At 39.1% G+C, this 23,296-nt stretch overlaps 3 protein-coding genes across 7 annotated transcripts in view; 1 reads left to right on the top strand and 2 right to left on the bottom strand.

Moving 5' to 3' along the window:
• Positions 1 to 357: 357 nt before the first annotated feature.
• ciao2a (cytosolic iron-sulfur assembly component 2A) lies at positions 358 to 4,606 on the top strand. Its single transcript, XM_076303059.1, has 5 exons — positions 358 to 466; positions 1,456 to 1,620; positions 3,568 to 3,617; positions 3,770 to 3,815; positions 3,945 to 4,606. The coding sequence occupies exons 1-5, from the start codon at positions 439 to 441 to the stop codon at positions 4,043 to 4,045; spliced, it is 390 nt and encodes a 129-aa protein (XP_076159174.1). The 5' UTR covers positions 358 to 438; the 3' UTR covers positions 4,046 to 4,606.
• Positions 4,607 to 5,904: 1,298 nt separating this feature from the next.
• LOC143142233 (mannose-6-phosphate isomerase-like) lies at positions 5,905 to 16,473 on the bottom strand. 4 transcript variants are annotated; one of them, XM_076303009.1, is made up of 8 exons: positions 16,379 to 16,473; positions 14,453 to 14,580; positions 13,274 to 13,474; positions 12,903 to 13,044; positions 11,942 to 12,121; positions 11,335 to 11,508; positions 10,796 to 11,004; positions 5,905 to 8,628 (listed from the first exon to the last, which is right to left on the bottom strand). In XM_076303009.1, the coding sequence occupies exons 1-8, from the start codon at positions 16,392 to 16,394 to the stop codon at positions 8,410 to 8,412; spliced, it is 1,269 nt and encodes a 422-aa protein (XP_076159124.1). In that variant the 5' UTR covers positions 16,395 to 16,473; the 3' UTR covers positions 5,905 to 8,409. The 4 variants fall into 4 exon arrangements, with proteins under 4 accessions (XP_076159124.1, XP_076159142.1, XP_076159138.1 ...); XM_076303027.1 differs by lacking the exon at positions 16,379 to 16,473 and adding an exon at positions 15,828 to 15,921; XM_076303023.1 differs by lacking the exon at positions 16,379 to 16,473 and having other exon boundaries at positions 13,274 to 13,544; positions 13,733 to 14,551.
• A 5,068-nt stretch (positions 16,474 to 21,541) lies between these two features.
• Positions 21,542 to 23,296, bottom strand: part of tigara (TP53 induced glycolysis regulatory phosphatase a) — a 35,931-nt gene continuing 34,176 nt past the window's right edge. For both annotated transcript variants that reach the window (XM_076303048.1, XM_076303039.1), the window contains one exon: positions 21,542 to 21,962. In XM_076303048.1, coding sequence (XP_076159163.1) covers positions 21,633 to 21,962 — 330 coding nt within the window. In that variant the 3' untranslated portion in view covers positions 21,542 to 21,632. The remainder of the gene's footprint in view (positions 21,963 to 23,296) is intronic.

The following is a 23,296-nucleotide window of genomic DNA, read 5'->3' as shown; positions in this document are numbered from 1 at the left end:
TGGACACACTGACAACTACAAAAATAATAGGCGTTTTTTACTTTTTTGACATTTTTCTCTGTATATGATGTTCTAAAATGTAGACTTAATGAAGGAAATAAAGGTCTGGAGGTGAATGAATGTCTTGGCCCATTTGTTTTCTTCAATTTAAGCCCTTAATATCCAAAGTGCTGCATGTAAAACATTAGATAAAGAATATAAAGATAAAGTACAAATCGTTCCAAATGAAGCTGGAATTCCTATCTGCGTAATGGGGTTAATCAGCGTGTCCGTGGCACACATGGGAATGGCAGCGCTGTGCTACATAGCACTTTAAGAATGTCATCGCAGGTTCGAATCCGGCCTGAAACACCGTCAGTTAGCAAAATAGCACCGACAGTTAGCAAGCTATTGCAGTTCTCCGGCTTGTCTGTGAAGAATGTATCTGGGACCAAAAATATGGAAGAAAAGGCATTAGAAGTTTATGGTAAAATGACCATTAAAGTTGTTTATGCTATCGAAGGTTGCTTGCTAGGTTAAAACTCAAATACATGTTATGTAGCTCCCAATCGATTCGAATAAAAGCTTAACGTTAGGCCTGTCGGCGTCTCAGATAATATAAAGTAAAGTGCAAAGGTGAACATGGTTCATCCCCTTGGCATGTTAATGTAGGCTTATTGTTTCTGGCTAGGATAGTCACCCGATAACTGTGTTGTCGGTGTGTTGTCCGATGGGTGATAGGCTGCTAGCTACAATGTCACACTATCCTACAATATCGGTGTTCATGGACTTCCAGTCAGTCCTGGAAACTTGAACTCCTAATCATAATCACATAGCTTACGTAATTTATACCTGCTATAAACCATTTCAATTGATATACGATTATGTAAAGACGAATGCACTGATAAGCCAAATTGATCGAATGGATATCGAGAAAATAAGTTTATCGCAGTGACCTGTTCCGTCCATAGCTGACATGCTGTCAATCTTTCAGATTGTATATGCTTTATCTCTCAGACTCACCATTGTACAATGTGAAATCTGAAATCACCTTTGCACTTTCTATCCTAAATATTTTCTTCGAATAAATTTTTTTTGGCCATGAGGGTAGGCCTAACCTAGGCTACTTCTGACTGTTAAAGGCCCTTTAACAGCTGTCAATAAGCGTAAAGAGCACTTACGCTGAAGCGGAAATATGTTGGATAAAAAGTGCAAAAGTAAACAAATAGTTTGCACTGCACAATACTCAACTCAACAGCTAATCAAATGACCCCTCCCCTCCATGCCTCCGAAGCAACAAGTGGGCTTGAAATGTTTAAAGCATAAACAAGCCACTATTTGTTTCCCATTTTAACACTTCGTATACAGGCCTGAGGCAGGACTGCGGAGAGACATCTGAGTTTTTTTGAGTCCACACTGACATATTCAACATATTGGATATGCCTGTAATTCAACTAATCTCTTATCTTTTCTTAGATGTTATCCGTACTATTCGAGATCCAGAGAAACCCAACACTCTGGAAGAGCTAGACGTTGTTTCTGAGAAATGCGTTGACGTTCATGAACTTGGAGATGATGAATACCTCATTATCATCAAATTCTCTCCTACAGTACCCCACTGTTCTCTGGCAACATTGATAGGTATGTAGTGTTGTGTAGAATAAATAATGTTGAATACCCTGTTGAATACCTAGAGATTGGCATGGTTTTATTTCAGTTAGCCTAATAGCTGGTTTGATTTGCATTGAGAGATGATCTTATGGAATGTACCCCATGCCAATCTCTAGGTATGGTGAAAGGTATGTGATGATGTGGGGCTATTTTAATTCCAAAGGCCAAGGGAACTTTATCAGGATGCATAGTAGGCTACCCTGGATCCATGAAATAACTGGCCTTTAAAAATGAAAATATGCCTGCCTCTATGAGAATTTAACATAGGGGTTTGTATACTTATGCCCCCTGTATTTTAAGGAAGAACATTTATTTATTTACAATACATTATTCCTTCACAAAGAAAATTGGTATCCTTAAAAGTTGGATTTTCCTCATTATTTTAATTAACTTATTTAATAACAGGAATTTATTTTGTCTTTTCCCCCCAAAATTGCACTGTGCCTACTTCAGAGGGCACTGTTCCCTCTTTTGGCCAACCATCAAATGCTTGACCTCTTCAGAAAGCTTAGACCCTGTAGTTTCTTAGGGAACAATGAAGTACTGAGTTACAGAGGCTAGAATATAGTTTTTTCTTTCTGCCGGCTAACAAGCATCTCTGAACTGACCACATTTCAGCCTCTAGGTCACTTGCTATGACTTATGACCTAGCACCAGGTCTTGTGAAACTGTGTGCAAAAGTAGATCAATATAGAATGAAAAATGAGTACTTTAGACTATTGTTTGGCACGGTAAGCTCATGCGTTTTGTAAAATGCCCTATGGAAAGTCCCCATAGGACTTTTGGTTACGCAAAATGTATACTGACAATAAAAGCCTTACTGTGTGTCAACCTCTTGGTATAGAAGCATAATCCTGGTCTCAAATGAAAGGAAACACTCTGAGGTTTCTTGTAGACTATTTGGACTATTGGACTACACAAAATATGGAATAGTTACACAAAAGTCTCTTTTTTTGCATATTCTTTGTTGGTTCAATGGGTGTGTATAAGATGGACTATACATCTGCACAACTAATATTGGATAAAACAACATGAAAATTCTATTTCTATGGATACCTGTGAATATTTCAGTACCCAATATGCTGCATCTACTTATTGCTAAGGATACACACTGCAGCTAGAAGGTAGGGAAGCACCAAAGGTGGAGGAGGGCATTTTTGATACAAATGAATTGAGACATAGTAAGATTAATCTGACAATTTAAAGCACTATACAGATTGTACATGAAAAAGGTTGTCATGTATGGGGTCCAAGTTTTCAAATGGTGTATTCAGTAGCATTATTATGCTACATAGCAATGGTGCATACACTACATAGAAATGGTGCATACAATTGATTTAGAATGTTTGGGGGAGGGATCGCTGTGCGATAGGAATGTCTCAAAATTACGTCATCCACAAATCCACATATGCGATTCACAAATCCACAAATGCGATCCACAAATGCAGAATCCAAAGCCTCCCACACACAAAACCAAACATATTTATTTGTAGATGTCAAAAATATATTTACAAATACACGCATATTTGTACAAATTACTTTATATATTTGTGTATTGGTATTTACAAATACACATATATTTGTGCATACCTCTTCGAGTATGTACAGATCTTTATTAGACAATTCTACCCCCATACCTACTCAGCATCATTGTAATAACACTGAATCTGAAATTCAGATGTTTTGTATTACTTGCAGGCACAAATATGCTTGTCATACATTTTCCTCCACTCTGTAGTTAGCTGACTGTTGTTTTGTCAGGATATATGGTTCAAGAGTCAATAGTTTTTCATTGATACAAAGGACATTTAACAACATTTTCAACTAAAAAACTAACTTGGTTTGTTTTACATGATCGAGATATGACAGATTCTGTAGATGAAGCTAATGGTTTTTCTCTCTATCACTCACTTGTAGGCCTCTGTCTTCAAGTCAAATTACAACGATGCCTACCATTTAAACACAAGGTAAGCACTTTTCATTTGTTTCCATTTAATTACAGCGAAAATATCTAGTGTACCAGTTACCCATCTGTATTACGCCTAGGGCAAGTGTTGGTTACAGATCCCATCCTAATCTAATCCTACATGTATTATGGTATTTATGTATTTGTTTACAGTTGGAAATTTATATTTCTGAAGGAACACATACAACTGAGGAAGACAGTAAGCACTCAAGTTTTTTTATTATTTAAATATTAACTTAATAACAATACCCAAAATATCTTGATGAGAAATTCTGTCTATAAATCTCAGTCATGTTTGTAATGGAATTTAACTTTTGTTCCACTGCAGTTAACAAACAAATCAATGACAAAGAGAGGGTTGCTGCTGCAATGGAAAACCCTAACCTGCGGGAAATTGTGGAACAGTGTGTAACTGAACCAGATGACTAGGGCTACCCTGTTGTTACTATCTTTAACTACTGAAATCATACTTCAGCTGTAAGGTTTCATTCTGTTCTCTGATCCCATGAGAAACCTGTTTCTGTGATGCTGCCTCTATAAATGATATAAAAATTAAAAAAGTGCACTATCATATTGAACTTTGCTCCTCTAGCTTCATAGCAATTTAATCTCCAGTGCAGAAGAAAATCCCAGATAAATGAATTGAAATCCATTGTGGATTTGGGTGTATGATAACAATGTATAGCATTAGAACATTTAAATCACTAAGCTCTGCCACACCATACACATTTTCTCATGCTTTTACTGCTGCTTCAGAAAGCTACACGTATTGGCAGCATATTCCTGAAATTTAATTTATATTTTATTGACTTTTATTGTGTAAATCTAAAGATTTCCTATTTTAATAAAATTACCATCTGCCTTTATGTAGAATGACTGAGAAGTGTCACTACATTTGATTAGTTTTTATTTGTTTTAGTTATATCCAATGCTGTGTTATCCAAATATCAGTATCAGTAGTGGGTTCATATTAAACATATTCTTTACTTCTGTAGTTTCAAATGTTGGTTTTGTCCTAATGAACGTTTCTCATGTACTTTTTTCTTTAAACTGCCTACACACAAATTGTTTGCATGTGTAACGGAGATCGTCTCTCCCCTCCCTCGATCACTGCGTTGTGTATAGTGGAAGAATGATGGACGCCACAACCGACCGTTGCTTTGATATTTATTGCTCTCTGAGATGACAAAAGAAAGAAAATAATCAGGCATGGAGTGAGCCAGGCGCATCACAACTCCTCTGCCGTGGGACAGTTGCAAAAGAGGCAGAGGAGGGGGCTACATCAAAACTTAAGGGGTCCCGTGGGAAACTATTCCTGCCACACCCATGCCACACCCCCTGCTACCTACTGTACCTCAGAGGTGTGGGAAAATGCACAAACTAGAACTTGTACACTGTACTGTAGAAAGGATGGGGAAATTCAGGGAAGCATAATTACCCCTGCTACATGTCACAAGCAAAACCCCATAGATTATAAAATGAAATCTAAAATGATAGGGGAGGGCACACTTTCTGTGGGATAAACAGTATGAATGAGATCCAGAGTTCCTTTGAGAGGATGAGAGAAGCGTAAAGGACAAACATCAGTATAGCTCAGTGCCTGGTTTCTTCCACACACACTGTTGGGAATTTATGGCCAAATAGTTCAGTCTTTGTTTCATCAGACCAGATGATTTTACTTCTCATGGTCTGAGAGTCATTCAGGTGCTTTTTGAGAAACTCCCGGCAAAAAATGGCTTCCGTCTGGGCACTCTACCATAAAAGCCTGATTGGTGGAGTGATGCACTGATGTTTGTCCTTCTTTACGCTTCTCTCATCCTCTCAAAGGAACTCTGGATGTCATTCATAGTGACCATTGGGTCCTTGGTTTCCTGTCTGACCAAGGCCCTTCGTCCTGGATTACTCAGTTTGGCTGAGCAGCCAGATCTGTGGAAGACTGTTGGTTGTTCCAAACTTTTCAATTTGAGAATGATGGAGGCTACAGTGCTCTTGGGCACTTTCAATGCTGCAGACATTCTTGTATCATTCCCCAGATCTGTGTCTTCACACAAACCTGTCTCGCAGGTCTACGGACAATTCTCTCAACCTCGTGGCTTGGTTTTCACTCTGACATACACCATCAACTGTGAGACCTTACAGTATATAGAGATGTGTGCCTTTCCTGTTCAGTGAATTAATTTAAGCACAGGTGGACTCCAATCAAGTTGTAGAAGCATCTCAAGGACCATTGATAGAAGTAGGATACACCAGAGCTCAATTACAAGCGTCATAACAAAGGATCTGAATACTTATGTAAATGGAATATTTCAGTCTTTTATTTTTTATACATTTACAAAACACCCCAAACACCTGTTTTTTGTGGAGTGTTGGAGTATTGTGTGTAGATTGATGAGAAAAAAATAATTGAATCCATTTTAAGATGAGTCTGAAACATAAAATGTGGAAAGGCCTAGCCTACTTGAAAAGGAAAAAATGCAGACTCTGAACTGAATTGTAAACAAATGGAGACGAATTTGTAATTATTTTTGCTGTATTAGGCTACAGTGTGTAATTGTGTTACATTTTTGGTTGGTGGTGTGTCGTGGGATTTTTTTTTTGTGTAAAAAATTTACCGTGGCTCAAAAAAGGTTGACAAACACTGCACTAACTGAAGTCTTCTAATTGGATAGAACATTGCACATGATGGACACCACTGTGATGAGCATTGATGCACTAATCAATGGTCACAGATTTCACTGATCACTGCTACTAATACGGAATAACCCTGCCATTCTATGAATAAGGTTTACTGGTCTTATGTTCATCATATTACCAACTTTTTAAAACTGTTTACTGTCCATTTTTAAATCACTTTGGACAACGCGTCTACTAAATTCCATAACCATAACCGGAATCTGTGCCTCAAATAACCAACAAAGAAAGAAAGTGATCAAAAAAATTAACATTCCTTCAATTTCACATATACAATATAAAGACACTGCATGTGTTGATTCACAGGAAAGAAGTACATTCTGGATCATAAATATAAACAATGCTAAAATTCTGCTCAATTTATGTAGACATGCATAGATGTTATGTGTCAGATTCAACCACAACCACTTACAAGGCAGTGCTAAGAACTCTGTTCAGGAAAGTGGCTAAAGATTCACAATACTTAAAAGGTACACTATGCAAGATTTTCACCTTAATATAACCTTTACGAAGCCAATTTGATGGTAAACACCCCAAACACCTGTTTTTTGTGGAGTGTTGGAGTATTGTGTGTAGATTGATGAGAAAAAAATAATTGAATCCATTTTAAGATGAGTCTGAAACATAAAATGTGGAAAGGCCTAGCCTACTTGAAAAGGAAAAAATGCAGACTCTGAACTGAATTGTAAACAAATGGAGACGAATTTGTAATTATTTTTGCTGTATTAGGCTACAGTGTGTAATTGTGTTACATTTTTGGTTGGTGGTGTGTCGTGGGATTTTTTTTTTGTGTAAAAAATTTACCGTGGCTCAAAAAAGGTTGACAAACACTGCACTAACTGAAGTCTTCTAATTGGATAGAACATTGCACATGATGGACACCACTGTGATGAGCATTGATGCACTAATCAATGGTCACAGATTTCACTGATCACTGCTACTAATACGGAATAACCCTGCCATTCTATGAATAAGGTTTACTGGTCTTATGTTCATCATATTACCAACTTTTTAAAACTGTTTACTGTCCATTTTTAAATCACTTTGGACAACGCGTCTACTAAATTCCATAACCATAACCGGAATCTGTGCCTCAAATAACCAACAAAGAAAGAAAGTGATCAAAAAAATTAACATTCCTTCAATTTCACATATACAATATAAAGACACTGCATGTGTTGATTCACAGGAAAGAAGTACATTCTGGATCATAAATATAAACAATGCTAAAATTCTGCTCAATTTATGTAGACATGCATAGATGTTATGTGTCAGATTCAACCACAACCACTTACAAGGCAGTGCTAAGAACTCTGTTCAGGAAAGTGGCTAAAGATTCACAATACTTAAAAGGTACACTATGCAAGATTTTCACCTTAATATAACCTTTACGAAGCCAATTTGATGGTAAACGAATTTGTAATAGGCGAATCGTTCACCTAGCATAGATAGGCCTACAGCATAGAGATAGCGAGTCGCTACCGAGAAAACCAGCCATACATCTTCAAGAGCGGTGGCCCAAAAAAATCTTGCGAGAATTGTGAAACATTACCTTGTCAGTAGATATAGCTCTTTGGGGATAGTTTTTGCCTGTTGTTAATCCTTCACCTCCACAACAAAAGCATTTTCATTGTGCATAGTCACGAGACGTTTGCTATTTACAACAGCAGAGTAAAATATAAATATATCGCGACTCTAGAGGGAGCTCTACAGCTGCCAAAAATACCTAAACCTGCATAGTCTACCTTCAAGAAATGTATACTTTTCACAGACATCAATTATACACTACTCACAAAAAGTCAGGGATATTCGGCTTTCGGGTGAAAATTCAGGATGAACCTAAAATCCACTATAACCTTTACAGTTGAACTTAATGTGACCTTCTCTAGACTTTTGAATGTGCATGTCCAACAGTCCAATGTTTCAGTACTTTCTGTACTGAAACATTAAATTTCACCCGAAAGCCAGATATTCCTAACTTTTTGTGAGTAGTGTATATATCATTGAATTATCAGCTGAAAACATTAATCATGGTGACCCATATGCCGTAAGACATGGAAATCTAAATTTTAATTCAGAAAAGTACTGAAGGTTCAAGTTTGCTATAATAGGCAGCATGCACGGTACATTGTCATCCCACATGTCGAAGTCACACGCAGAGAGACACCCTCATTGGCCGAGATGAAAATGACAGAGCCTCTTCTCAAGATCAAATCAGAAAAGGAAGAGGGAGCAGCAGCAGTTGCCTCACCACTGACCACAAGCAGGATGCCAGCACTGTCCACTGGGTTAATTGTGTATTCCTTTACAGCAGTTGGGATCTGTTCATTAACAAAGTGACATGTTTGACTTTGTTTTTTAAAGCTTGCCATCAAGCCATGGCATTGTTGTCATCACAATCATCCTTATTATTACAATTAATTTACTAACACAGTGTATTATGTTTTTAAGTCACACTTATACCAGTACTGGTACTATGGATCAGAATAAATGTACAATGTAAAAGAGTTTCAGACACATTGCAAATTAACAACACAAGACAACACAACACAAATTCTGTACTTATGACTTATGGCAAAATCGGATGTGCCGAGCTATAATGAGCTACTTTTTTATTTTCATTACAAATCTAAAAGACACCTAATTGACCCTTTCCTGACCGGGACCAAATTGGTATTTCCTGAAGTGATTAATGATATTGAAGATACCAGAGCCATATAAAGGGACCAATTTTCTTATGTTTGCAGGCATTAGCCTACTACTGCCATTTACCACAGACACTTTTGATTTCGAAACTAAATTATGGCACTGTTCCCGCGCCTATTGTCTCATTACTCCCTGGAATCAAGATGGATACCAAGGCTGTCAGAATGTGAAGCCGTCCGATAAAACTGTTTTCTCATCATGAAAGTTGAATTTACTCAATGGAAACGGTAGGAAGTTAGTCATCTTCTTTTTAACATTAAAATAGAAGCATGTTAAACTATCGTTAGGCTGCAAATGTTCGAAATGTGTAAGTTTGAAAAGGCTCATGGGATAGTAGTTCTTTCACTCCGTTTCCGTTTTTTTACTCAAAATGATCTGTTGTATGACTATGAGTCACGTCGTACTGTAGCTGGTTAGCCTAAGGCATGGTCTAAAACTCTGTATATGCGGATTTTTCCAGACGTGTTTGAAGATGATCATGTCTGGTAGTTTCAACATGAACAAGGCTTGATGATGATGATGATGTTAATAATAATAATAAATAAATACATGTTTAACTTTGATGGCGAAGGAAGTGTGAGAAGAATTTCTGTGTAAACCATCTATCAGACACAAGATTCAGTTCGATGGCTAACGTCACAAAGTTAAGTTCGAGTCTGCGCAGTACGATGGGAGGGCAACTGAAAAACTGTTACATTTGTGTCAGTGCCCCTCCCATTGAAAACAACGGAGTCTATTCGTCCATTTCTTTTACTGTCTATGAGGCTCATGTGAGTGCTTTTCCCATCAAATACCTGCAGAGCTACGGAGAAAGAAGAGGTACAGGAGCTGGCGTGAAGGCAAGAGTGAGATGTGAGAGGCAACGGAGGACTCATCTGGACATTCAATCAACAGGCTACTTGTCCATACTTAGGTGACAGGCTGGTGGGCTGTGCCGGACTGTAACTTTACGACATTATCAACTGCCAAAGTCGGAGGATGATCCTATCGACCATGATCTCTCCCGTAATCTTAAGCTACGACTGCTCCGGAGTAGAGTGTGCAGGCTTTTGCTACTAGAAGTGCATAGAGACATGACCTGCCGCCTGCGTGGCTGAGATAGATCATCCCAGATGCAGCGGTCAAACCTCCTGGCTCTGGGCTACCGAGCTACCACACCAAGACCCCTCTCATCCAAACCACCAGCATGTACTGTAGGCCTTCAATGTACAGATCATGCATGTGTGTTTTAGGCATAGTGTAGGTCCTAGTCTCTGACTGAAAGTGTGCAGAAATTTAGTGCATTTAGTTAACAGTATTTACAAAATGTTCATGGGAGTGACACCCCAGACCCCCACTAAGTTTTAGGCTACGCCTTGAATGTGGGGAAGGCGCACCATGTGAGAAAATTGTAACGAAAACAATGCATTTAGAACGCGCTTATATAATAGGTTAAGGGAAAGTGCCACAGTAAACGACAAGGGTATAGGGCCCGTTGGCACAGTGTCACACCCAACCCTGTCTCTAAGAGCTTTGCACAAAACTTCCTATGCCTAAATTCCTATCCTATAGTATCTGCATGTACAAATGGTTAATAAAATCTCTTGAATCTTGGTTCTTCACACTGGTGGCTGAGGGAAACGTAAACGCATTCTGAGCAGGCAGAATAGTATCTCAGTGAAATGAAAATGAGTGGAGATACTATGTGGATACGGCCAGGCTAACATATTTGTCCTGTTATACTGAAAATCAAAGTGATTAGAGGCTCTTCTCTATTCAATTTCGCAACAATGGTCTACTTACCTCAATCCTCATAACGGAGAAGTCAGGAACAGCCGGATCATAGAGGTGGACAAAGGGATCGGAGCAGTATTGCGTACAGGGGAAAATCTTAGAGTCGGCTGGACCAGGGGTGTAGTTGAGCATCTCACACAGTGTGTTGACATCAATGTATTTAGGGGTTAATCCAGCACGCACTGTATTATCCGAACAGGCCATGCACTCAATGCAGTCTGGTAGAAGAGAAGAGAACTAGTTTATTTAATCCATTCAGTTACACACCTATTTGGTATCAATTTGGCTTTCCTTCAATCAATTGCACCAAGAATGGTCGTAATGACTGCTGACACAATCTATGCACAGTTGGCATGGTAATCATACCAATCATGGTTCATTGTATACCTCTCAGATTAACACTGTTCTATTCTGTAGCACAAACGCTTCAGGTTTTTTCTAATGGCTTTCACCAAGGTTTTTTTTTTAGTTTGCTCCTCTTCATTTCGTTCTGGATCTGATATCCATGTTAAACAACTGACATCACAGGACTATTATTAAATACAGACCTCCACTTAAGTAAGCATGTGGCTCACTGGCCCCCAGGAACATGGCTTGACCCGGCTCCAGAATGATATGGTTGAGAAAGTAGATGGAGAAGCATCCTATATCTCCTGGGTACTGAGCATTTAGTCGCAGCAAAAGCTTCCCATGACTTCCTGATGTATCTTTACCTGTTTCTTCTACAAATGGGGGAAAAAAATCACTTCACATGTTAAATCTGTTCTTACTAAAAAAAGAAATAATATATATAAAACATTGACCACTGACAAACATAACATAAGCTATTGAGATCCTAGCATTCTGTATCAACTACAACTAAAGTCATATAAAATTGAGTATCATCATGAGTATCAAAACAAACAGGTTAATGCTGCAGTGTTAAAGGGATATTCCACCATTTGGGGAAATACACTCATTTTTCACCTCCCCTTGAGTTAAACAATTGAGTTTTACCTTTCCCCAGTTCATCCAACCGTTCTCTGAGTCGAACTGGGTAAAGGTAAAACTCAATTGTTTAACTCGAGGGGAGGTGGAAAATAAGTGTATTTTCCCAAATGGTGGAGCACAGCTGGCATCCTAGTACATAGCTCAGACAAGCGGAAAAATATTCACCATCATCTGTAATTCTTTTTACCAGCATGTTGAGCTGATCAACAAAAACTTTCTTCTCACAATTCATCATTCTGGTGAAGCACATCTTTAAAGCCTTTGCAGCGCGGTGTGGGTCCTCAGCACTGTTCTGTAATTCCTCTGAGGCTTCATCTCCTATTAGAGTATGAAACTCTGGAACAGCTGAAAACAAGACAACCCCAACTAATATCAAACTGATTATAATGTATTACATTTAGCTGAGCACTGTTCGGGGGGGGGGTGTATTGATCCAGTAGGCCATTAGACATTAGACCATTTTTTGGGGAACATTTTTAGTTTAGCTCATTTTTTAGGCAAAAATTTGTCATAATGTCATTTACATGATAGCATACATACAAACTTATGAATGCTTGTGTGTGTCTAACCGGGACGGCGAGAGAGAAAGAGAGAGAGATAAGAGGTGTAGACTAACAAAGAATTAGGGATAGCCTATGCATAAATTACCTAAAGAACATTAATCATTAATCAGGACCTGCTACTGTATCTGGCTTCATCATCTCGCACTTGGGAGGGTCCCAAACTGTTTTGAACTGTTTTCTCTGTCCCCTCCCTCCAACTCTCACATGAAATAAACGGCATGTTCCTTTCTCTGTCTAGTTTTGGCTGTTGAATTTGGAAAGTCTGAAACATTAGTCCATTGGTATTATTTGTTAATAGGCTGTTTCATGTAATGTTCACGAAAAAAGTAATCCTTCCATCATATGGAAATATAACCGAGAAAGTGTGCTAAAATAGTTGAATCTCACAATTTTGTTTCTGCATAATTGCACAGAGAAATCAGATTAGTTCGACTGAATGTGTGAACTGGTTAAAATATGTGAAAAACGTGTGAACTGGTTGAAATATGTGTATCTATTAAGCATTTTCTACGTTTTTGCAACATCCTTAAACTTGATTCCAAGGTGTAGGTAGCCATACTTACTTTTCAGAAAAGTTGAGATTTCCTCCAGTGGCCTAAAGCCACATAGACCCTCAAACTGTGTTAGTGCTATCGCCATCTCAGGCTTATGGTTGTTGTCAGGATAGTGCTCGGGAAACTTGGCATGTAGCTGAACAGCCAACTCCTAAACAAAGAGTTGGTGGTGGTCAGTTGTTGTTATTCCAACAATATAGGATAAAGGATTATATTTGCCTCACCAGTATGGTCAAATAGCAATCTTTTACCGGGACCAATATCCACAAAGCATGCATATGCAATAGAGTAATACTTTAGAACAATCTAGAACAGTGTATTTCATATTACAACAAAATACAAAAATCGCTACACTGATTTCTGTAAACCTCTGTACTTACTCTGTTAGGGTGGGCCTGAATTGATAATGCCGTTTTCACAGACAGGACTTTAAAAAGAAATGGCAGCTGACCATGAAAGGTCTTTTTGACCTTTGACCCTAAGCATGCTGGATTTTCTGCAATCCACTGACCAAGCGTCCTCTGTGGTATCCTGTTGTCTTTGATGCAGGCATCCCCTTTAGAGTGCGCACCCATCCAGAGCTAAAACACACATCAGACGTCCAAGAGTCCAACAAAAATCTAATTTCAGCATCATTACTCTTCCATGCCACTACAAAAAAAACATAGATTTTTAGTATAAGTATTTCCTTTTCATTCAACAGATGGAATTTAGTTAGGTAGGACACAACAAGAATGACACTCTTGTTAAAACTGGCTCATCTCCACAGTATTTTCTAACAATTACATAAATTAAAGGGGCCCTATGCAGTTTTGGCAATTTCTTCGCTGTTTTCTCACTTTTTGCCTGCTCCCCCTACAGCTTCGGAGTAGATATTTTACAACACTCCTTGCTCGGTCAGTCTGCCATTTCCTCTTTCTCTGTTCTTCCTTGACAGCGGTTTTCTCGCTTTCTGCTTCTTTTTCGCCGGCTCTGCCCTGACTAATGTCTGAGAAACTCCATCGCTACCTTGTTCTTATAGCTAGCCGGTGCCTAGTGTGTATGTGTGTAGTGCCATAAAGCAATATATTGCCTTGCGAGACCAGAGACTCCCACAACACTTTCTGACTCTGACGCCGGTGGCTCGCCAGAAGCTGCAAGGCTGGTTTTTCCACTCACAGACATTATGGTGAAGCAAGACAGCCACCATTCAACCCGGAAAAAGTCATATAATCATCTCAATGACTTCGAAGCTTTTAAGTTAAGGTAAATTAAGCAAAAACTGCATAGTGCCCCTTTAAAGGTTGTATCAGCGATGGCGGGGTAACGTCACTTCTGTTGCTGTTCAAACAATGTTGGAACACTTTATTTTGCCTTTGAGTTGGTAACAATTGTTTTTGTGTACAGATCTCGGAGCCTAGGCTGCCTACAGAGACGCGTTGATTTGACGGCCTGCTTATGGAGCAGGCAGCTAGCGGATCGTTAGGAAAGATTAGATGAATGTGATAATTTATGTTTGGGCCTTTTTTGGGCCTGAAATCGCTGATACAACCTTTAAGAATTAACCAAGATAGTATAACCTCAGCATATGGTTGATCGTGTTTAATAAAAGCCTGAGGATCATCTCCAACAACCAGTTTGGCCACTTCACTGTCCAGTCCAACCTTTCCCCAGGCGTAGTTTTGTACCACACATGCCAAAGGAAATACTGAAAAGTAAATAAATAGAAGTCAACAAATACATGTGTTTAGATTGAATTGTAAACAGATGAAGAAGCATTGTGGAGTTTTGGCCTAATTTTGGACATGAAATACAGAACAGCATAGTGCATTAATGCCTAAAGGACACAATAGGTGTCACGTTACCATCTTCCATCAAAATGTATTTGAAGTTAATAAGAAAAGTAGTTTCTCACAAAAAAACTCTCCTATCCCTCCTCTTCTACTTTTGCACTACTTTTTCACTGTCACTGTCTATCTGCTGTGGAAAAGTTTGAATTACTAATGTTTTACTGTATCATTTCAACTTTCTTCACTATGTTATTATGTGTTCATCTTATATAAATGCATACAATATTTCCATGTAAAACATGCCAGTTCCTAAGATGGACTATGGACAAATAAAATGGCAACAACATAAAAAAAGCCATTCCTGATTTTGTAACTACCACTCAAGTAACTTCACTGAAAATGAGGACTACACTCAATGAACCTCTGAGAATAATATAGGTTGAATGAATGAATGATGAATGAATGATTGAAAAGTAGAAAAAATGTATAGGCCTAGGCCTAGTCCTAGTTCTTTTGCTGTAGGTCTAGATTAGAAGGCCCATATTTACTGCTTTTATTTTCAGATTTCTTATAGTTCTGCTTTTAATAGGCCAACTAAATCCTAAATCATCAACTTATTGTAGGATACCTCATCTGTATCACTGGGGACAACTCCAGTTGTTTTTAAATGTGCCAGAGATAAAGTGATTTAAGATGCCATTACATTCCCCAAGATGCTATCAGAACACGTCTTTTTCGAGATATTGCCTCTATTACGATACAGTTCTCTAAAAAATCCTAGCTCATCTTCTGAGTTGACTAGACTACAGTAGGTGTCATAATGTAGCCTACACTACGGTAAAACAGACTGACAGGTCATAGCACAAGCTGCCGTATCACAGTCAAGCTTCAAACAAAATCAAGCCGAGACACATCAGCCCTTGCGTTGTCAGTCAACTGGCTGACATGTATAACATTATTAGAAAATTACACTTCATAATTCAGTTGCCTAATCTGTATCGTAACTCCCCCTATTACCGTCGGTCCCGTATTTTCGCCGTCTTACGTGTATGTGTCACTTAATATCAATTTCTATACAAACCAAGACGGCGGGCTCCTAAATAAACGCAACCACCCACACCATAAGTGTATCTAAATTAGCTATGTACCAAAAATGACATTTTACCGTGACTCGAAGAGCTGTAAACAGTGTTGTAAGGCTGCGTGTACACAACCGCTTGGAGCTCCAGTGGAATTTTAATTTCACGACGAGAATTCTCGGTCTAACCGTCCATGTGCCGTTGAAACGGTGTAAATAGGCGACCCATCAGGCCAGCACTATAACTCCAAGCGTGGTAAACAAAATCGGATATTTCAGGCAGTAAATGCTCCCGTTAAGAACCAAACCAGATTTTGTTCAAATCTACACACTATGAAAAATGTAAGGTTAATTTTAGTAAATGTTATTTTGAAGTGTTAAAAAACATCGTTGTTTTAGAATTTCTGAACAAAAGTGGCGATAATTGGGGGTGTTACGATAGCTCAGTGAGCTGCAAGTTAAAGTTGACGAATTAAAATAACCATCACTTGCTACCTACCTACCCGGAACCATGACCAAACACACGTAGCCTGCACTGACTGCCCTATCGCCCTAATTCCTTTCCTTTTATTTCCAAACAGACATATTTGATATGATAAGATATTTCAAAGTTGGTAATGTAAAAATGTGGCATTTACCCCTTATGTCCTCCATCTCTGCTGTATAAACTGCAAACAAACCAAAGTTAGCTTTCAATGACTTTGGAGCGTTCCATTCTGTGAGTGGGGGAGTCTACCGGAAGCTTGTAGTTTTTAATGTTGGCATAACACTTCCTGATTCTTGCGAGAAATAGACTGTATTTTGGAAAATTCCTATGAAAAAAACCGCAAAACATACCCAATACTCTCCGGGTAAGGTTCTCGATTTATGTGTGTTCTTGGGGTTTGGGAATAGGCAAAACCAGAAAATATAGGGGAAACATTTCTGCCACCGGAAGTCCTCGAGGACGCCACCTCGTGGCTACAGTTGCTCCTTCATCTTTGTTCCATCCATAGACTGTATGGCCAGAGCCGTGTACGGACATTCTCTGGTTCTCAGACATTCTCTGGTATGGCTGAGGTGCAACCGGCGGCCGCAGATCCCGCCACCGCCAGACTCACCAGCGCCCTCGGAGGCCGTGCAACCCTAGTTCTCCATGATGTCCTTGTGTTTGACATATGGGCCAGACATGGCCATCATCACACATAGCCTAGCCTACCTGGTGGTGGCATGTAGTTCCTGAGCACCTCCTCTTTTTGCAGTCTTCGTATGGAATGTAAGTAGAGTAGCATAAAGTATGGTTTACAATATCAATCAAATCAGCCCGTGAGCTCTATTTTAATGAGCTATAACGAAAGTATCTAAATAGGTGCATGTGCGCTTGCTATTATGATGCGGGTTTGTCAGGCGCAGTCAGGAGTGGTTCACAGCAAGGATTGTTCAGTTAGGAACCGTTTGCTATTGATTTTTCTTTTTGACAAAATGTAAATACAGAAATATCACAAAGACATACTTTCCGATGTTTTGGGCTCACTCTAACTGAATCACTATGAATGAATGGTGATATTTTTGCAATGTTCTTCTGTCAGATAAGCTTTCCTCTCCCGTGCTGCTGCTTGGGCATTTGGGTTAAATGGCATCGGCATAATGCAGTTCAACATCACGTCTCCTTAAGTCCTCTAATATTTCCTCATTTATGTCATCAACACATCCATGATTCATGGAAATTGTGTAGGCCTACGCTAGATTTATGCTTATTTTCCCACATCCTCATGGACACCACAATGATCCCTCGTATTTTTCCTTGTAATTATGTATGATTTGCAGAAATGGAAACTGCTGCGTCTGTGTAGCCTATATTAGGAGCAAAGTGTATGTGCTTTGTGCACACGCTATTATACCCAAGCAGGTGTACGGCCGTACACTGTGCTTACCATCAGGCAAATCAACACAGTGTTTCCTCTATGTTGATTTGGTAGTGGCGGCCCGTCACGGTTTAATTTTCTTCCCCCACGGTATCAGAAATGGGACAGACGCACAATAGTCGCAGTTGCCTTTTAAATGATCCTGCCGACATCCCCCCGTTGGCAGCCGCTAACATTGCAATTTAACAACAAGCAGAACTATTCAGAGGTTTGGGGCTGTCCAGTTTACATAGTGTGTGGATGTGCTTATTGTCCAAACGTTTGCTTTCTTCTGAGTCACTATTAAACCACACCTCCACCAAAAACGTCACCGCGGTGGGTCCGTTTTAATAAGACAACGTTCAACTTGTCAGTTCTGACAGCTCACGTCCTGATATCAAACATCTGGAAACATTAAAACGATAAGTGAGTCACTAATATAATACAAATTGGAAATAGTCTATAGATGTATTAATAGATGTAATGATGTTAAAATAAATAGTTGTGTTGTATGACACGGAAAAGTTTATTTTTTAATAATTTGGGCTACACAGACGCACAAAGGCCGCACGACCTAAACGTTTGTTACCCTTGTTGCTAAATGTGAAAATTAGCAAAAAGAAGTGCAAACATTTTTTACATTTTCTAATGAATTAGGCTACAGAATGCTTAGCCTAGGCCAGGGGTGGGCAAACTGCGGCCCGCCGAGCATTTCATTTGGTTATCAGGCTGCTCGCTATTTTTTTCCTGCGATAGAGACGACGTTGGTTAGCCTTACTGCAAACTGCTTTTCACTCTCCTTAGAGAACGTTTGCAATGTCAATGTCAAAACATCATGTTAAATCGAGATAACATCATGTTAAACTAAGTTAACTCCTTTGCAGCAGATCTAACGTGAACATTATGTGATCCATTTAATTGTGAAAGCGTCTGCACTCACGAGAGGGAGAGAGAGCCGCAGGTTCCAGCTGGCTTGTCATTGTTGATAATTTATATATCCTTCTTATAAGAAACTTTTAAAAGGAAATCATGAAGGCAACAGTAGTTCCCACTACTGACCATTTAAAAACTGTGAGAGGGCCCAGCCGTAGGTACAGTACTAGCTATAGCGGAGCAGGCAGAAGATCATTGAGAAATAAACGTGAATTAAAGCGACAGTGCACAATTTATACATTTGTTAAACAGCATAAAATTAGCAGTATTTTTAAGCAATTCATATTTTAAAAGAAATACTTTTCATATTAAATTATAGGCTATAAAAAATTATTTTGTTATGTATGTGTCGCGGGGGGGGGGGGGGGGGGGGGTTGTTGTGGGGCCTGCCCCCACTGCTTAAAAAAATCCTAGAGGAAACACTGCAACAACGAGAGACAATTTCCTCTATATGTGTCTTCACACCAAGTTGACCTACTATAACTTCCCAACTATGCATCCCATTAACTGCATGATAGGCTATTTACAACTCTTGTGAACCTGATGAAGCATTGGCGAAACGCGTCGTTCACTGAAAAATAAACCAGCAAAGAAAATCCACCAGTGTGCGGTGATCCTTCACTTTCTTTTAATCTTACTGACTATTTAAATTGTAACTGTAACGTATACAGTTACTCATAATTGTATTCTGAATACATAACGCTGGTACATGTATTCCGTTACTCCCCAACACTGTGGAGGTGGCAGTGGTAAACATGATCATAGTGTCCGTAATGGACGTGGACAGCAGGGGTAGTAAAAATAGGGTTCTGAAGAACTACAAAATCCCCCGAGATAGGAATAGATTTATTAGCCTACTTTATGGTGTGTTGTGCACCCGCCAATATGACTGTTGACAATGCACTCTTAAAATAACATATAAACAACTCGCCATAGACTTCTGACCAGGTTTATCTTGGTCAGTGGCGTAATGCGCTTTAGCTTGTATGCGCTAGGCCACTCGGTTGTTAATTACCACACCCCTGGGCGCATTGTTTAAAAAATAGACAAGCAAAATAAGAAAATAAACTTTGTGCCGGGTGGAAAACGAGTTTTACGCCATGCGCCAGGGTGCAAAATAGGGGCCTAAACTACAAACTGCTTAAACTGTCTCCTAGCTAAATGTGTTACATAAATGTGTCACCATAGTTAGATTTTCCGAGCGAGGATAAGTTTTTTCATAATGATCACGCAGTTAAATAAAGTTAACATGTCGATTACAGAAAGGTTTGGCTGTCAAAATCGGTTGGATAGTATAAATTAGATGTTTTAGTTAGTACTTAGACTGTAATGTAAGTTCCATGTGAAGTTGAGGGTAGTGACGTGAGTAGTAAAGATTTATCTTTAAGTTTCAAAGTAATACTTTTTCTCTGTGTGACAGGCCATTTTGCAGGGTTCCCACTCTGAGGTCAAATGTGAAATTCCATGACTTTTCCCTGACAAAAAAAACTACATTTCCAATGACTTACTATAATGAATGGTACCGACCAATGATTTCAGAGCAGCCGCGTAGCGTTCAAGAATCTTTTACTTTTGTAGAGCGGGAGATGAATACTGTAAATGGGCATTGAATAAACAAAGTTGGACTACTCAAGCAAGCAGTAAAGCTAATAACCAGATATACACCAGTTCTCTGTGGAAATATTTGTAGGCCTATTTAATCTATGTTGGCAAGTAAATGTTGAACTGCTAACAACTAAATTTCCTGATATCAAAATGACTCCAGTCAACTTGAATGCAAGAGTTTTAAACAAATATGCACAGTGTGCTAATGATGCTAATTGGATTTAACAATTTAGCTAGTCGTTTTCTATGCGTCCTTGCTTTCACGATTGTGATTGTTTTATTTGGATTAAATGTGCATAATGAGGGGCGTGTCCATTGAGAGAGAGAGAGAGAGAGAGAGAGAGAGAGAAGAGGGGGTTTAAGGTAGGCTACTTCTATATTGTTTGGTCTACAATGAAAGCTATGAAATTATGATTTATTTATTTATTTTTAGACAACGGACCGGTAGTTAAGGCGGGAGACATTTGCTTAGGCACGCCGCATAAATGGCCTCCTTACACCAAACAACTTTGACAAGATTTGGGAAAGATTCTTTAAAGATTGGAGTCTTTTGAGTAAAGCTTGAATGGGGGCAATTAGTTAAAAGACTACAATCTTTCAAGAATCTTTCCCAAATCTTGTCAACGTTGTTTGTAAGGTGGCCATTAGCTGCAAAGCACTGCAGTAAACACTGGAAGGGGGGTGTCACGATTCTGCCTTCTCACATCGTGACAGGTTTGTGGATGAGTTGTGATTTCGGTTTCGATACACGTCACCACATATAAATATGAAAATGTTGGAGTTCTTTTGTCACTTTTTGGAGCTATAGGCTAGTTGGTTCCAACCACGTCAATGAACTAAGCAAAGCTAGGCTGACGGTGGGTGAGTCAGACTGAGTTACTGAGTTACTGTTCTGGGTGCTACAGTATACACACAGAGGCAAGAAGGGTATGCATCATCTTATGTAACTCTAGGGGAGACGGCAAATAAGTTAATTTCCCAAAATATTCCCGTGTTCAATTGCACACTGCTCATGTATGACAATCTACCATAAATGTCAGAAGAAGTGTTATATTACATTCCTTGTGCTGTAGGCCAATAAACTCTGTCTCTGATTCTAAAGAAGCAGCCTGTTGATTGACTAACTACTGTATTTTTGGCTCTGTGTGAGCCATCAGCGTCCCCCCCCCCGCCCCCATTTGTAGAGCTAGGAATGTAGGAACACCAGAGTCCATTTGACCACAGGCTAACAGATAGCTTAGAGAACATTCAGAATTCACTGAAATTGACACATTGTATTGGAATTGTGGACTCTTAAAGTATCATTGTCTGTAATATATATATGGAAATAGATATATATAATTAACATACATATAAAATATGCAAAGGAAATAACAGTGATTTCGGGAGAATAACAATTTAATTCATAAACATGGATAATAACAATTTAATTCATAAACATGGTCACTGTCTCCCAGTTTCATCATCTTCTTTACTGTAATTCTATTGTGATATGGTCGGATTGGTTGACAAAGAGACACTGTAGGTCAGAAGGAGTTGAGGATTCATTACATTTCATGTTGAAAATAAATCGCATTATACCTGTGTTTGGACAGGCTGAGTAGATATGTGACTTATCTACTCCAGAGTGAAAACTGCAATGCAAATCTTCAACCATATATCGCACCACCACTCTCATGTAGGCACCATGTGTGATCACCAGGACATGGACAGGCATGCTCTGGGTGCTGTCCTGATGTCTGTGTTCATCCATGAGCTGCTGCAACATGCTCCCTAGAAATTCTGCAAAGCGTAACTTAACCTGCAAAAAAAAAAAAAAAAAAGACAGTGTGAATCAATGTTCTATTCTGCTTTTATTGGCACTACAGCTGCATATAAGTATGGCTGGACAGGCTAAACATGATCTTAGAGCATTCCATACTCTTGTAAATCGCTACTGTGACAGTATCACAAAGCATGGTTATCATGCAATCCCTTCAAACATGTCAGTACCAAACCAAAACTTAACTGTAGCCAGAGGAGTTACCAGGGTGTCTTTTTTGGGTGGGCAACAAAACAACTACTGGGTTATTTGGCTATTTGCAAAACATCTGATATGAATGACAATGTTAACATTAGGGCTGTCACTTTTGTGAAAAAATCCTGTTCGATTCTCGAGACATAATTGTTCATTGAATCGATTGTAAAATCGATTTTTCATGTCTAAAGACGTTTCAATTTTCAACACCAAAATATAGGACAATCCACAACAACTAACAGGCATTAGGACGAACGTAAAGGGGGCGCTTGAAGATGCAGAATTGGCGTGAAGTTTCGTGCACAATGACAAACAGGAGTGCAACATTCTCGAAAAACAATAAGCAGAGTGGACTGCCATAACATCAGTGAAAAACATTACTGCAGGCTTCAACGTGGCTGCGTTTACAATTAGAAATGTCAAACAAATTTCGCCTACGTAGAACTCACGACTGCACAGTTTGCATACCGCTTTGTCCTTCTCCATAGTTTGATATACCCAAACCCCGAGGTGCTTCCATATCGAACTCCTCAAGTTATTAGGGCCTATCACTCGTATCTCTCATGTCGCACAGGTTGATCGCGTTGTCCTCAATTTTTTGGCAAAACACCAGCAGCACAGCAGCCGATTGAAAAAGCTGTTTCCGGTGCGTAAAATTGGTGGGAATTTTCTTTTTAGCTTTCGCAATGCTTACTGCACTTCGGAATTCTTTGTTATTTTTCTGCTTGTTCCTGCGTTTTGTTACATCTATCTTTTTCATTTGTTTAATTAGTTTAAAATGAATAGTGTACATATTTGGTTAAAATCGATTCCCTATTTTAGTTTTCGAAACTTGTGTTGGTTGGTCCAATCGATTGTGCAATCGATTTTCGAACGTAAAGTGACAGCCCTAGTTAACATTACAGACGTGAAGACTGTGTTGATCACCGATGGTGTAACGTAAGCCTGCGATTATGAGGTTGCTGGGTGGCTTAAATGTTGGGAGCTTTTACATCCTTTAATGCTGCATTCTATTTGCATCGTCCGAGTTGGAAAGTGAAATCTCCCAGCTGTCTCGCGTCATTTCAGCGAGTCACGCCCCCTTATGTTCGTAAAATCAACTATCCCACGCGGTGCTC

This window comes from Alosa pseudoharengus, unplaced genomic scaffold, assembly GCF_046254945.1.
Source record: "Alosa pseudoharengus isolate Yale_2024_CS ecotype anadromous, Long Island Sound unplaced genomic scaffold, YU_APseudo_1.1 YU_APseudo_1.1_scf_10, whole genome shotgun sequence".
Lineage (NCBI taxonomy): Eukaryota > Metazoa > Chordata > Actinopteri > Clupeiformes > Clupeidae > Alosa > Alosa pseudoharengus.
This window is presented reverse-complemented; position numbering and strand designations above follow the sequence as displayed.